The sequence below is a fragment of the Poecilia latipinna genome, unplaced genomic scaffold (assembly GCF_001443285.1).
Source record: "Poecilia latipinna isolate Pla-1442-1.1 unplaced genomic scaffold, P_latipinna-1.0 Scaffold2082, whole genome shotgun sequence".
Lineage (NCBI taxonomy): Eukaryota > Metazoa > Chordata > Actinopteri > Cyprinodontiformes > Poeciliidae > Poecilia > Poecilia latipinna.
In genome coordinates this window covers 33,625-47,796 of record NW_015114698.1, presented here as the reverse complement: position 1 = coordinate 47,796, position 14,172 = coordinate 33,625, and the positions used below count along the sequence as shown (strand labels likewise).

The following is a 14,172-nucleotide window of genomic DNA, read 5'->3' as shown; positions in this document are numbered from 1 at the left end:
CTCCCTAGTTCTTTTCTGTTAAAGCGAGGAGGGGTGTCGGCCCTGGAAGCAAGTTGCTCTGAGTTTTCGCTGTCAGCAAAGCCTCATAACTGTATTTCTAAGAGTTTGAATGGAGGGCAGGTTGACTTCTTTCTTCTGCTTGTCGCTTTTTACTGAAATGCTCCACATTATCATAAAAATAAATGACAAAAAAGTCCAAATGGAGCAAATCACACTTACCAAATTCTAATCCAATCATGGATTTCCAATTTGATAGAATTTCTTGAAAGAAACCCTTTTTTTACCTTTGAAAGACAGGGAGCAGTGGGGGAAGTTTTTCTGTATAAAACGCAGCCTTAGGGTTGACGCACCGGTCAGCTCTGTGGTGAAAACAAGCTTTTTCCAGTTGTACCAAAATCGAATCCATTTTGTCCAGGCAGGATTTTGAAAAGATCATTCATGTCATTGTTGTCGTACACTTTGAGTATTGATTAAAACTGTATTCTGGTGTAAGAAAGGCTGATCTTCAGCTTGTTCAAAATGCAGCTGATCATTTTCTAACTGGATCACAGAGGCTCCCTGGGTGTTAACAAACTGCCTTTAAATTCTCTAAAGTTTTTAAATGTCTTAATGGATCTGTCAAACTTGCTTCCTGATGCACACCTTCATAGACTTTAAGGAAGAGTCTGCAACCTGCAGCTTTGGAGCTGCAAGTGGCTCTTTGAACCTCTCACAATGGCTCTTAACGTTGGCTAAAAATTATAAAGAACTACAAGAAAGAATTGCACTTTCTTGTGGTTCTGCTCTTTATAGAGTATCCAGGAATAAATAAGACTACTTGATTGAATTTATGCATCAGAAATCTGTGTGGTCTTCTGAAATAACTGTTGTTTTATACTGAAGAAGTTACAGTTAAAAGTGTATATGAAGTATATAAATTATATTTTGTTATCACAATATCAAGACTTTAGCTGGCACTAGTTTTGAAACGGTCATCTTCTATCCCTTAGTAACCAAATAAGAGTAATCCCAGTTTAATGAATAAAGAAATCAAGCAAACATAAAATAATTAACTACTGAAAGAGAAGTTCCACCAGAACTGAGAAAGGAGCATCAGAGTAATAATATCTGATTAGAGGTTCGGTTTTTATCTCCAGATCTATCGGCGTCTCTGTAAGGATGTCTCTGAAATGCAAGGGTTTTGCAAGTGAATTGAGTTCTTAATACCCGTCCTAAATCTGAGGGAAGATTTGGAGGAGAGGAAAAGGAGAATTCAAAAGAATTAATGAGCTCAAGGTGATCCATGAACTCTCTGCTTTATCAGGAAATCAAACGCCTTCCTTGGTAACGGTTGTTATGATCACTTCTCAATAAACCAGACTGGATCCTGGACCTTTGGTTCTTACTGTTGCCTTTTCCATCACCACTGACACTTTGAACAGGCCTAAAGGTTATTCTGGGGAAGGTAGTAAGGGGTGTCTTATCTGGCTCAGGTCTCCGAAGTTATGCAGAGTAGAAAGCCCTGCAAACTAGAGATAAAGAAGAAAACGCTCCTTAAGAAGTGTCAAAGTGAAGCTGAGCACGTTGAAGTGTAGAGGAAAACCAAGACAGAGCTTTGCTGTTGCTTTAAACAAAGATTAAAGTCTAAAAAAGTTCAGCAAACAAAAAGCAAATTTTTTCTCTGCCGAATGCTGAACAGGTTGATCAGACTTGATAAATCCAAGTGGGCTGTTTCTTGTTCTGTGTGGCTTAGTCTGCCCAAACTGTAGTCAGCATTAGAGAGCTCACAGATGTTTCTCTGTTGAAATATCATTAGGCACTGATCCCAAAAACATGTGCTCATGGGAAATTAGACAATCAAAGCTGAGCCCCCCCCCATCATTTTTAGAGAGGCAGTTCTGAAACACCAGATAAGAACTTTCTGGCTTAACAGCAGCCTATATGTAAGTCTAAATGTGTTATTATAAGAAAAATATATGCAAAAATGCATTCATTTCAAAGCTTACTCTGTTTTAAACTATCAAAGAGATTATTAGCTTAGCGACTATTGTTTTGACTTTTATTGAAAGTCATAAAATTAATGAGAGACTACATATCTGCCATAAACATTGTATTTGGACATGCTCACATTCTCAGGAAATGAATTTGTGGGAAACATGATTGATTTTAGCCCAGTTTAATATCCTGATGATGTTATTCAGCAAATGTTTTGGCCAGAACAAAATGCATACATGTGTGTGCATAAGTTTGCAAAACACAGTTTACTCTGTCTCCGCAGAGCAGATTGGACAGTAGACAGTTGTTCAGTAGTGTGCAGCAATAGGTGTAGGAGGGGCAGTGCTTTGCTGCTCTTTGCATCCAGGGAAATCTGGTCCCTCTGAATGCTGCATTGTGTTTCTGCTGCATCTTTAAACCATAGCAACTGCAGCTTGGATCTTAAATTGTGATGAGCTGTGCAATCGATGCAACAGTTTTGTAAATTTATCCACATTTCTATTCAAACATCGGTTAATAAGAGAGATGAACTCAGCCCTGTGTAGATATAGTTGGTATTTTGCTTTTGGAGGTGAAGAATATGGTTTCTGTTCAAACTACAATCTTTTTTATTGATTTATTTATAATCAACCCTGAAGCCAACATGTTTAGTTTTTTTCTGAATGCATTTCCTTCCCCAGAGCTGAATGAATTTTATAGAAGACAGTAAGCAGAGTCTCCCTGCTACGCAGGAGAAACCAGGGAGTCTCATTGTGATCACTTTAATTTTCTCAGTAGTTTCCATGTCACTGAAGTAATCTGAATTATTCTGAGCAATCTATGAAAGTAACTGATTTTGAGTCTTAACGACTTGAAGCTGATAAACGTTATATAACTGTTAATCTGTAATATTTCTATACCAACGGCAGCTTTAGATGTCTGATGTAGCACAAATGTGAATCTAAAATTGCCTGAGAAAAAAGATAGTACACTGACTTGAGGATTAATTTCTGGCTGATTTAGCAAATTATTGTAAGCACCGCGTTTCCTAAAAAGCAAAGAAATGCTTCTGAAAATAACCTGTGTGGGGTTTTCTCTGGAGCCTGGATGTATGTGAATAGTGTGCCACAGCAAGATGCATCTGTTTTGTGAAATTCACCATCAAGGTGTCAGGGAGGCAAAAAGAGGATGATTTTTATATAATTTGTGTAAATGCAGTTTTACATGTTAAGGTGTATTCAGAAAGCTGTAACTTGCTCTGAGAAACCTTTATGAGATGATGAGCCTTTTGATAACATCTGGAAGAAATGAAACCTTACAATGACATTTGGGATCGGAACATTGGCATTTGAGGTTAAAGTGAGAATAACGACTTCTTGGAATAAGACAGTTCTTCATCCTGATCAGACAGAGAGCAGTATTCAGTTCAAAGTAAAGAGAGATATCTTAGTTTGATTAGAGTCTGAACTCTTGCACTAAGTTTTGACTTACTGATTCTGATGGTGGTCGTTGTTTATTTTATTATTTTTTATTTTTTCTGATTCCGTTAAATGTTCACCAGAACACCACAGCTTGGTACAAACCTGGTAGCACAGTAACAACAGATGAGCCATGATGCTCATCAATGTGGTTTCAGTTGCTAACATGATCAGAAAAGTTTCCACATTTTGGGAATGAAGCAGAAGTCACTGGAAAGAGTTTGGTGCCAAAGTTGGCAAAAGCTGCCTCGCTTCCTACAACCTCGACACGACTATACCGATTAAAAACATCAGCTGTGGGGAAAAAGGAACAACTGAATGACTGTAACCTCAAGGTTTAATTTCTTACTCTACAATTATGTTTTTCCAAGTGATTTCTCTTTACTCCTGACAACCACTGTTATTTAAAAGTTCACAGCTGACACTGCCCCTTTTGAACTTTACCCAGAAATGTAGATTTTCCAAATTGTCAGGCCAAACCCATAGTCTCTATATGTGAGAAAAGGTGAAATGGGTTCCTTTGATAGCAGATTGTGAAACATTTTGCATTCGGTGGTGTTCTGCACTCTTGTGAACCTGTCCATGACATTTTAGAAGTTATTATTCTAGTTTATCCTTGAGCAGTTAGAGTAGATGAAGATACACCAAAGTGGTTAAAGAGTATGCATCTGCTTCTGCATTGTAAAGCTCAAACATCATACACATTTTTTAAATGAGCTAGTAGCAAGCATGTGTGGGAACACCATTATTATTTGGATTCAATTAATTTTCATGAATTTACAGCATCTGTTGAAATTTAATTGGGTAAATGTACAGCAGATTGCCGTCATACCTTTCTGAACATATGCTTTTCATTTGCATTTTGAAAATATAAAACAGGAGCCGTACATATAAAATGTGTTTTCTTGTTAATTTTCTATTTTTTGTATCTTTCTAAAGGTGTTTATTGTACATTTAAGTTACAAAATTAAGTAAGTTGACTGCTGTTTTGCATGTCCAGGATTTCTCTTTTTTTTATTGGATTTTAGTCCTTATTCATTTACTTTAGCAATTCAGATTATTTTGCTTCCTTGTTGATACGGCTTCAACTTTGCAGCTTTCCGCATCTCTTAAAGGTAACCAGTAATACTCATTTTGACATCTGCATTTTACTCAGGAAGTTAAAACAAACGGGTCCGGGTGTTTTGGCAAGAGAAGCTTATCAGGGAACAGAAAACCTCCACAGGCGCTGAACTGGGACAACTCGGGTCATCATGAGTTCGGAAGAGGAAAGAAACATTTAAAGTTAATACCTCCTTTTGTTTCTGAACAAAATCTAAAAAAAGGCTTCAAATTTTATTCTAATTTTTAAAAATCAGCTCTTAATTTATTGTTTTAGGTACAGTTCATCATTTGCATCAATCCTAAAAACACAAACTGATACCATTTATTGAATCGCCAAGAACTACAAGGAGAGTTTCAACTGCAGTAAAGAAATCTTCAGCACACTCTAAGGTTGCCACCAGTGCAAAGTTTGCTCAGGAATGTCAGAGGACGTGCGTTTCTGTTTCTGCACACACGCTAAGACTTTTACACGCTGGACAGTCAAGGAGGACAGTAAAGAGTCACTTCTCTCCCAGAGTAAAACATAAAGGATAGACTGACATTCTGCAGAAAGGAGCCAGATTGCGCTGTGGAGGACGGGGATAAAATTGTTTTCCACTGTGAACCGCCCTTTAGACAGCTTAAGGCATCTGGAAAAAGAATTATCTGGAGAAAAGGCGATCTTGACAACATAATGGAGCAGGCCCACAAAAAATGGCCTGAAAAGGATGAAAACATCCCCCAGCAGCAACTTTTCTCAACAATCCAGACTGTTAAGTGATGAACAATAGTTCCTCCAGCATGATGCAGCACCTACTTTAAATGATTGACTGAATAACAGACTTCTGCAGCACCTGTGGCCAGGAAGTAACTTGAATCAGGTGCACTGGAGCAGAGACATCCAAGTGCTATCCCACACCTCATCCAAAGCCAAGCAGTCACATGGTTGTTAGATTTCTGTATTTTCACAAGCAGAACAGTATCGATACTGTTCTGCATGATGTATATACATCATGCCCTAAGCACTGTATGTAAACTGTCACAGCAATAACGTCTCTGCAGACAGCCTCTACGAAGAACAACGTTGCAATTTCCATCCAGGAATGTTTAGCCATTTGACAATCTTTGTGAGTATCTAGTGAAGAATCATGCAAATGTCCGTAATTCATCACCATGTCTCAAAAACGCTCTTCAAAAGTATTCATGTCTCCTGCAGAAACATAAGCAAAATAGTGGACATGGACAAGTTGAAGCAAAATATCAACTTTGCTGTTTGAGAGTTTATCTGCATAAAGTACGTCAGTAAACTTCTAACCAATCACACAACACATTGCACAGAGCTCTGTGTGAAATGGTTTGACCCAGGTCTGGTGTCTCTAAGGAAGAGGATGAGGACGTATCCATGCGAAGACAGTTACACAATTTTTGTATGACATTTCGACTCTTTAAATGAAATATGGGAAAACCTTAAAACATGGGACAGTGAGTCCTGAACACAACCCATCTATTCCCGCTTATCTCTGCAGGGGCTGGTGTCTGTCTGCAGCAGTACATGGCTAAGGACAATTTAGATAAACCAGTTAAGCTCACACTAATGTTTTGGACTATGAACTTCAAACTCCAAACCAAGACTCTCGCTGTAAGACAGCAGTGCTACCAACTGTCCCTTCATGCAAACCAGGTTTGAGCGCCCTAAATCTCAATACCAGTGAGAATGTGTTGTGTCCCTTTGCAGGACGTTTATGTAACTTTCAATAAAAGCCTTTGAAAGGTATTAAATTTTGATCACTAAACTTCACTGTACAAGATCTTAGAAAAAGCACTAACACTGAATGTTCCTGAGTCTGAAACAAGCAGCTGGATGACAGGAAAGATGTGGGTTTAAATAAAACAAGATGAAAAAAAAAGGTATCATTTTATTCCTTTCCTTAGCTGACATGAAAACAATTTTGAAGGACAAATAATGATTTCCTTTTTTTTTTGTCATTTTTCTTCTATTTCAGGAGACAATAATGGATGGCCAAACCTTTTTGACAAATATTTTGGCATGCTGAGTCATAATACCAGGACCAAGTCCAACGTGTGCTGTAAGTGTTCTCTAATGTTTTTAAAGCCATTCTTTACAGAGAATGAGGTGAGAATATGGTGTTGGCAGGGTTTCTGGAAATGTGAAGAACACAATTATGTGTTATGTATTGTTTTAGGAACAACATCGGTGTGGGTGCAGACAGGAAAATTGCTAGATTTTTTGCAAATTTTAGCCATTTGTCAGAAATCTTTACTCATGATATGTTAACTTCTGAAAAGAAGAAATGCAGCCAGATTTAGTTGAGACACTCAGGATTTAATGATAGTTCTGCTGCAGATTCCTTTTGTGTAGGTTTTTATTCTGTCATTATAGCCCACCCGTTGATGTAGGCTGTAAACAGTTTTTTTTTTTTTTTTTTTGCATTCTCCCCAAAGTAAGTACTCAGTTTTTCACAATGTGATCTTCACAGGAGGATGGTGTTCTTTCTTTCATCTCTGAATGTCTCTGTTTCCTGCCACTGGCTTATTTGTGAGAAAAAAGCAAAAGAGGGGGAAAGGATTTAGGGAGAGTAGGTTTGCTTTGGTGTTATTGAATGTAAACCCATTCTGAATGTGCATCATGCCTCAACCCACGTTATTCGCTTCAAAAATCTCCACCAGCAGTGGAAACTGACTGTAGAAAACACAATTACCCAATCACAGCTCTGGTGGTCTTCAAAGCACCTCTTGTCATGTTTAAGAAGGTGCATGTATTACACTTTAAACCCTTTCATTTTGTCCATTAAGCATGAGCATCAATCCAGTCTAAAGGAAATCTCTCTTAAATGAGTAACAAAAATTAGCTTCGAGTTTTAGGATCAAATTTTTTACAGTTGAACATTCAGAAAATCTGAACCGCTGAAGCTTTTTATCAGTAAACTTCACACAGTCTGAGTCACATTTAACACCAGGAGCAGACTGGCAATCTTTCTACTTTGGTCAAGTCTAACAGCTTTCCAGTGTGGTACAGTGACCTGCCTGGTTCATTCATCAAAACCGTTTGAGTGCCTCTAGGAGAAGAGAACGTGTGTGTGTGTGTGTGTGTGTGTGTGTGTGTGTGTGTGTGTGTGTGTGTGTGTGTGTGTGTGTGTCACAGCAGTGTGTGAACACCACACAGTCATATTTACTGCGATATGCTTCCTGATGAGGCTCATTTGTTAAAATAAAAATACTTTTTTAAAAATGACAACCTTCAAGCTGGCATTAAGCATACTGTTAGTTAAACCCACATTTCTGTGTTATATATATCTTTTTATTGGTCTAAGATAATATTCTAATTTTATATGTCAGATTTTCAGTGCTATAAGCAGAAAGTCATCATAATTAACAGAAGTAATGACTGGAAAATAACAATCTGTGTGTAGTTGATTTATATAATGTTTCACTTGGTAATAAAGTTATAAAGTTAACATTTTAATTTATTGAGATGGGTCTGTGTATATATATATAGCTGAGGTAACAGGCAACATGAGCAAAAAAGTCTTTTCATGTACTGTACATGAAATGTACTGTTCAAAACAGTACATTTTGCTGTACAAAAGCTGTGCTTTTTGTACAGTAAAATGTACAAAAGTTAAAAGAATTTGAGTTGATGAGCAGTAAAATATTAAAATATGTTCCTTCTAAATCTACTGCAAAAATAAACTCACTAAAAACACAGGCAGTCTGATATTTTGCCCATCTTTCAGTAAGTGTAGTGTATGTGTAGATACACATACACTACACTTACTGTTCCATTTATGCTTTTTTATTTCCAGTAAAATATGTATTTGTACTTGACGTCTGTACGCTTGTGATTCTGAAAACAAAAGCTGACAGCTGAGAGAGAATCTTACAGGAATTAATGCTCTGACTCCTCAAGCCGAGTTTGCAGCTGTGAAAATCTCTTTCCATTTCTTGAATGCTGGACGTAGTTTTTTCCCTGACCTGTCTGCTCTCTTCCTTGGTCTTTATGATGCTGCTTGTTTTCTAATGTTGTCTGAAAACCTCTGAGGTCTTCGCAGAAACGCTGAATTTTATTAAGGCAATAGGTCACTCTGGATTTTATTTAAAATTATTTTTAGGGTGAAATTGGTCTTAATACATAGCATGACGGATATTCCGGCGTAAAATAATTGAAAAGAATACATAGCTGTCTTTCCACTTTCTATTGGTTTAACTCTTAAAATCCTAATAAAATACTTTGTTTTGTGGTTGGAATTAGGACTGCAACAAAAACTTATTTTAGTAATTAATTACTCTGTCGATTATTTATAAAGATGCCTAAAAAGAGATTGTTTTTACCATACCAACTTTATTTATAAAGCACTTTAAAACAACCACAGCTGATACAAAGTGCTGTACATCAAAACACATAATATTAAAAAAAACATAAAATAAAAACTTGCAGTTTAAAAGGAAAAACATACAATTTAAAACTAGATCCCGCTAGAGTTGAAAGCCAAGTAAAATAAATGTGTTTTAAGATGAGCTTTAAAAGTTTTTGCAGAATTTAATAGTATGAAGCTAAAACTCTGCCACTTGCGTTCTGAGTGAAACATGTTTTCACATAAAGGTTTTTTTATGCAAAATGTATATATTAATAGTCTTTTTTGAGTCTGTATGCATTTACAGTTAATGATTATTTTAATTAATCATGGTTATTCATGATTAATCCAATTAATTGTTCAGCCTCAGTTTGAAGTACACTTCAAAAAGTGATTATCATATTTAAATGTTTGCAAGGTTCTTTGTATTGTCGAGATTTACTTTCATGTTTTTTTTTTTGTTACCTTCCTCCAATCCAACGTCCTAACCCGTTACTACTTGCAGCCATTTCTGTATTAATTTCATAAAGTAATATTGGACCCAACCTATTGCTTTTTTTAAAAAAGCAATACAATTTTAATCAGATTAATACAGTAGAATCTCGTTCATTTTGTCAAACTAGATTAGCAATATTCTCCCAGTCAAAAGTTAATACATTTGTTTTCTACATGAAGTGACAAAGCCATGAATATGTGTTTGTTTAGTCGAGTCTTTTTTTTTTCACCACGCATGTTGTTCAAGGCCTGCTTTGTGGGGGAACTAACTTAAAGACTGTGATTTTGGTCAATTCATGGCATCAACAAAAAGCTCTTAAGTCTGTGTAGCTTAAATCAAAACCCAGCAGGACTCATTACTTTCCAAGGAGAGGATCAAAGGTATGCGTCTGCTGAGGATAGCATTATGGCAGCCAATGACACTAAAACACAGTATGCTCTTTTTCTCCAGACATCCATGTTTTCTCAATCTGTCTTTCTTATTCTACAACAATTTACAGCCTCTCAGAGGTAAACAAGACTGGGAAGAGAGTTTTTATCCTTCACAGGTGCTGCTCAATTCCTGTTTGAATCTATGTTTAATGTGTTGGCTCTGAAGTAGCACCAAGTTTAATTCATTGTTTCATTAAAGTTAATGATCAGTTGTGCAGCCAGAGAACTGGAGTACGCAAACGTTTTCTATATCAGTGACACAGAGTTGATTTCAACATGACAGCATGCAAGTAATTTTCAGTTTCTTGTGTTAAGATTCTCAGCAGGCGAGGCTTTCGGTGTCTAACATTCCCGTCTCTTTTCGTGCTTCTGCATCTTTTGAGGCTATTAGAGGTCATTCAGCAGGCTGTGAAAATAATGTCGCCCACCACTCAAGAGGTCTCAGAGCTTGGCTTTGTTTATGCTTCACAGACGCAGTGCACGTATCCTTGTCTGTGTCTCATATGCACGTTGACTTCCTCTCCTGGCTGTGGTAAAAGCAGTCGTACAAAGAAGCCGCCACAAAGCGCTTAAAGTTGAAGCACTTTGGACTTGCCTCTTGGGCATAAGCCGAAATATCCTGAAATATCCAGTGTTTGGTTTGATTTACTATAATTTATGTTGTATTCTAGAAGAAAACAAGCTCAATGCTTTAGTATGTTTTTATTTTCTTCTGTGCCTTCAACTATGTTTGTCAGAAAATCCTGGTTTCCGTTTTTTTGTTTTATTTTACCTCAACTTTTTAGGGGGTTTTATTTTTGAAGATCCATTGTTGTTTTTTTGTTATAGAAATTTGTGCTCTTTCTGCATAGATATCGGGCAATTAACGATATAATGTGTTCATGAAAAAGCATTTTTCAGACTAGACATGTTAGAACCATGTGACTCCAAGTTTCCTACTCTTCTCTTCACATTGCATAAAGTTGTGCAAATATTCATATAAACTTAGTAAAGTGTGTCCCCATTGTCAGATCTATATTTTTCCTAAACAGTGACATTACATTTTTATCTGCTTGACAAAAAAATCTGTTCAAGATTTACTCCAAACTTTGGACCATTTTCTGTACTGAAGAATATCAACATTTTTGTTCAGTTTAAAATGATTCAGCATTTCACTTATCCAGTCCAAAGCAGTTCTGAACCGTACTAACAAGGTGTACCTTATAAAATGTCCAGAATATGCATATCTTATCAGAAGTAATAAAAAGAGAAAAAAATGTTGTGTGAGTGACCAGATCTGGAGATGTGTATGGACAAAAAAAATGCAATTTATGTCTCCAGACATTCTTTTTTCAAATTTGTTTATCTAGAAGACAAAAAAATATAAACATGTTGAAATGTTGAAGTTGAGCTGAACTGAGCTGGTCTACATGATCACTAGATAACCCTTTGTGGAAATCATTTTTCATTATTCAGATGAGTCATTTTGTTTTCTGCTGTGTCATGGCTGCCAACAGGAGGTTTTAAAAAATCTTTTGCTTCCACTGTTTAGCATCCTGAGTCTGCATCACTGGAAGAGGTGAGCTGCTTATCACCGAGCAGGTCAACGTGAATCTAATATGCCATAATTCTAATACTTGCATTCACATAAAGTGAATCGCATGTGAGATATGTCTTTCTCAGTTATTTATAGTTATCTTATAAATAACTATAAGATAATAACTATAAATATCTTTCTGAGTTGTTTATAGCTATCTTAGCAGAGGGGTTGTATATAAATTATAATGTGGTAACAGGACCCACCTAGTGGGCTTTGCAAACATGTTTATTCCTTTCAAACACATGTATTTTATGTGACCAACACAAAGTGCAACATCATTGTCACATCTGGATGATACTTATTTTTGGAAGAATATCATTCCTACATTGTCACAGAAAAAGAAAATATGTTCCAGTATGCATCCTGGGTGTCCCTCATTTGACCTCTGTTTTCTGTCCTTTTCATTTCAAGAGGAGTGATGTGTTTGGTTAGCCATGTAGCCTCATCCAGTCATAACTGGCTATTTTTAAAGAACCAACTTTAAATTAAATTCTTTAGTGATCTACCCTGACTCATCAAACTGACTTTATCAAAGTCTGATAAACATGACAAATGTTTAAAACACCAACAAGGTCATTCCTAAAGAGGTGTTAGCTAAAAGACGTAACAAAGTGGATGGATTTGTTTCTTCGTCTTTATGTTCTCTCAGATGGAGAGATTTAACCCCAACAGTCGTTCTGTCTAAACAGACATCACTCTGAAACTGGAAATCATGTTGTTCTCTTGGCACAAAGCTCTGGTTCCTAATCCCAAGATACATTCATGGAATCAAGATTTATTTGTAAATGGAAGCACAAAAATAAACAAACAGCGAGTGAGAGACATATTTCCATAAACTCCAGAAACATTTAGCCTCCAGACTCCATTGGTAAACAAATGGTAAAGTATCTTAGGTTTGATTTTTTAGCAGTAGGGAGTAAAACATTCGACTCAAGATTTAATATGGTGGATGGGAAGATTACAACACATTTACCTTCTGTCAGATTGTATCTCCTTAGTTGTTTCCTAATTTTTAAAAATCCAAATTTCATTTTGTGGCCCTATTTCCTTATTTTACAAACCAAACTGAACAATAGTTTCTCAAGGCCAAAACAATCCAAAGAAAATCCTACATGGCCCAGAAACTATTGTTCAAGACAAATTAACAAACAAACAAGTGTACAAGACAGCTAATTATTCAGAAATTGGTAGTTTAAATATATTTAATATATATTTATAGACATCCTGGATAATATGTGAAACACAAACAGAAATATTTGTAATACACATACAATCTATGTCCTGCCAAGGTTATAATTTTAACTTACAATGTGATATTTTTCAGTCTGGTAGAAGTAAATATCTTTCCAAACAAAGTATAACTAACTGCATATGTTTGTAACTTAATGGATGGATATGCAATGTCATCTGATGTTAAATTTACACTTCAGGAATATTTTCCCAACAACACCAAGCCCAAACTTGGTTGTTAATTTCCTTCTTTATTTTTTTGTGTCGTGAAACCCAAATTAAATTGGCTGCCTTCCATCTGAGCTGATCCACCGCAGCACTGTGAGGTTTGGGGCCATCAGCTGTTTATTTCAAACAGCCAACTCATTTACTGCCAGTGAAAGATTCCCCAGCTGCTCTACCCTCAATTACTACTGAAACAGCTGTAATCTCTTATCTGGTTAGCGTGAATGGACCTCCAGCCATAATTATTTACACTTATTGCGGTCAGGCCAGCGGCTGTTTGGACAGTGATAAAAATTATTGCATTTCTTTTTGCACAGTGAAGATTGGACTGACTAAGATAAAACATGTTGGAGAAGAGTCTTTTTAGATGCTTATGCCATATATAGAAAAGACTGAATGACTGTGTGCTATCAGTTTTAGTGCAACTTATTTTAGGATCTAATTTATTGACATGTTGATTTAAAATCTTTCCATTATGAATTTTTAGCTATTTAAAAATCATGAAGATTAATCTCTCTTCTGGTTGGTTATATAATGTGTTTGTGCTGCTCCACCATTTTAACACCATTAGCTTTGGCTCAGTTTGGTAAAACATCCCAGACCTTGATCCTGTTCAGTTCACACATTTAATGAATATAAATGCAGTTATTTAACATTCCTTCACTAAGAATCAAGAGTATCTCTTCTTATGGTGAATGCTAATCATGCCGGTTTGAGATGACTCCACAGCTTCCTACTTTGTTTAATTTGGAAAATTTGTGTAATATAGAAAATAAAACTTTGATGAACCATTTCAAAACTTTTCACATGTGATGTTACATTCATGTTTATTTAGATTAAATTAGCTGAAAAAGAAAAAAAAAACTTCCAATAACTTGATTATCCTGAATCTTGAGGCCATTATTTGTTTAAACTCCTCCCAAACAGTTTAGTCTTCAAAACTAAATGGTTTATTTTCATACCTACTCTAAGAAATTTGTTATGATATTTGGATTAGAGAACATATTTGTTTTAACTTTTTATATGAAACATTTTCATATAAAAAGTTACATAACTTTTTATGTTTTTTCATAACATAGAAAACAAACTACATACTTTTCTGTGTGTAGTTTTATATGATACTACACACAGAAAAGTATGTAGTTTGCAGCCTACATGAAAAAAAAGTGAGCAGTAGAAGCAAACATCATGAAGGAATCATCACGTACTGAACATATATGGATTTAGATTTTAGAAATGCATCTACATCCTGTTTCACTTAATGTTTCTTTATTTTCAGTCCTTTGTATTTTTAGCAATCTTTGCTTTGACTGACTTCTTTTCT

The 14,172-nt window shown here is 35.9% G+C and overlaps 1 protein-coding gene across 1 annotated transcript in view; it reads left to right on the top strand.

The window, feature by feature from the left end:
- The window catches only part of LOC106936123 (relaxin receptor 1-like), an 81,820-nt gene that overhangs the window by 41,397 nt on the left and 26,251 nt on the right, over positions 1-14,172 (top strand). The window contains exon 3 of the mRNA XM_015016950.1: positions 6,518-6,601. Within this exon, the coding sequence (XP_014872436.1) occupies positions 6,518-6,601 (84 nt within the window). The remainder of the gene's footprint in view (positions 1-6,517; positions 6,602-14,172) is intronic.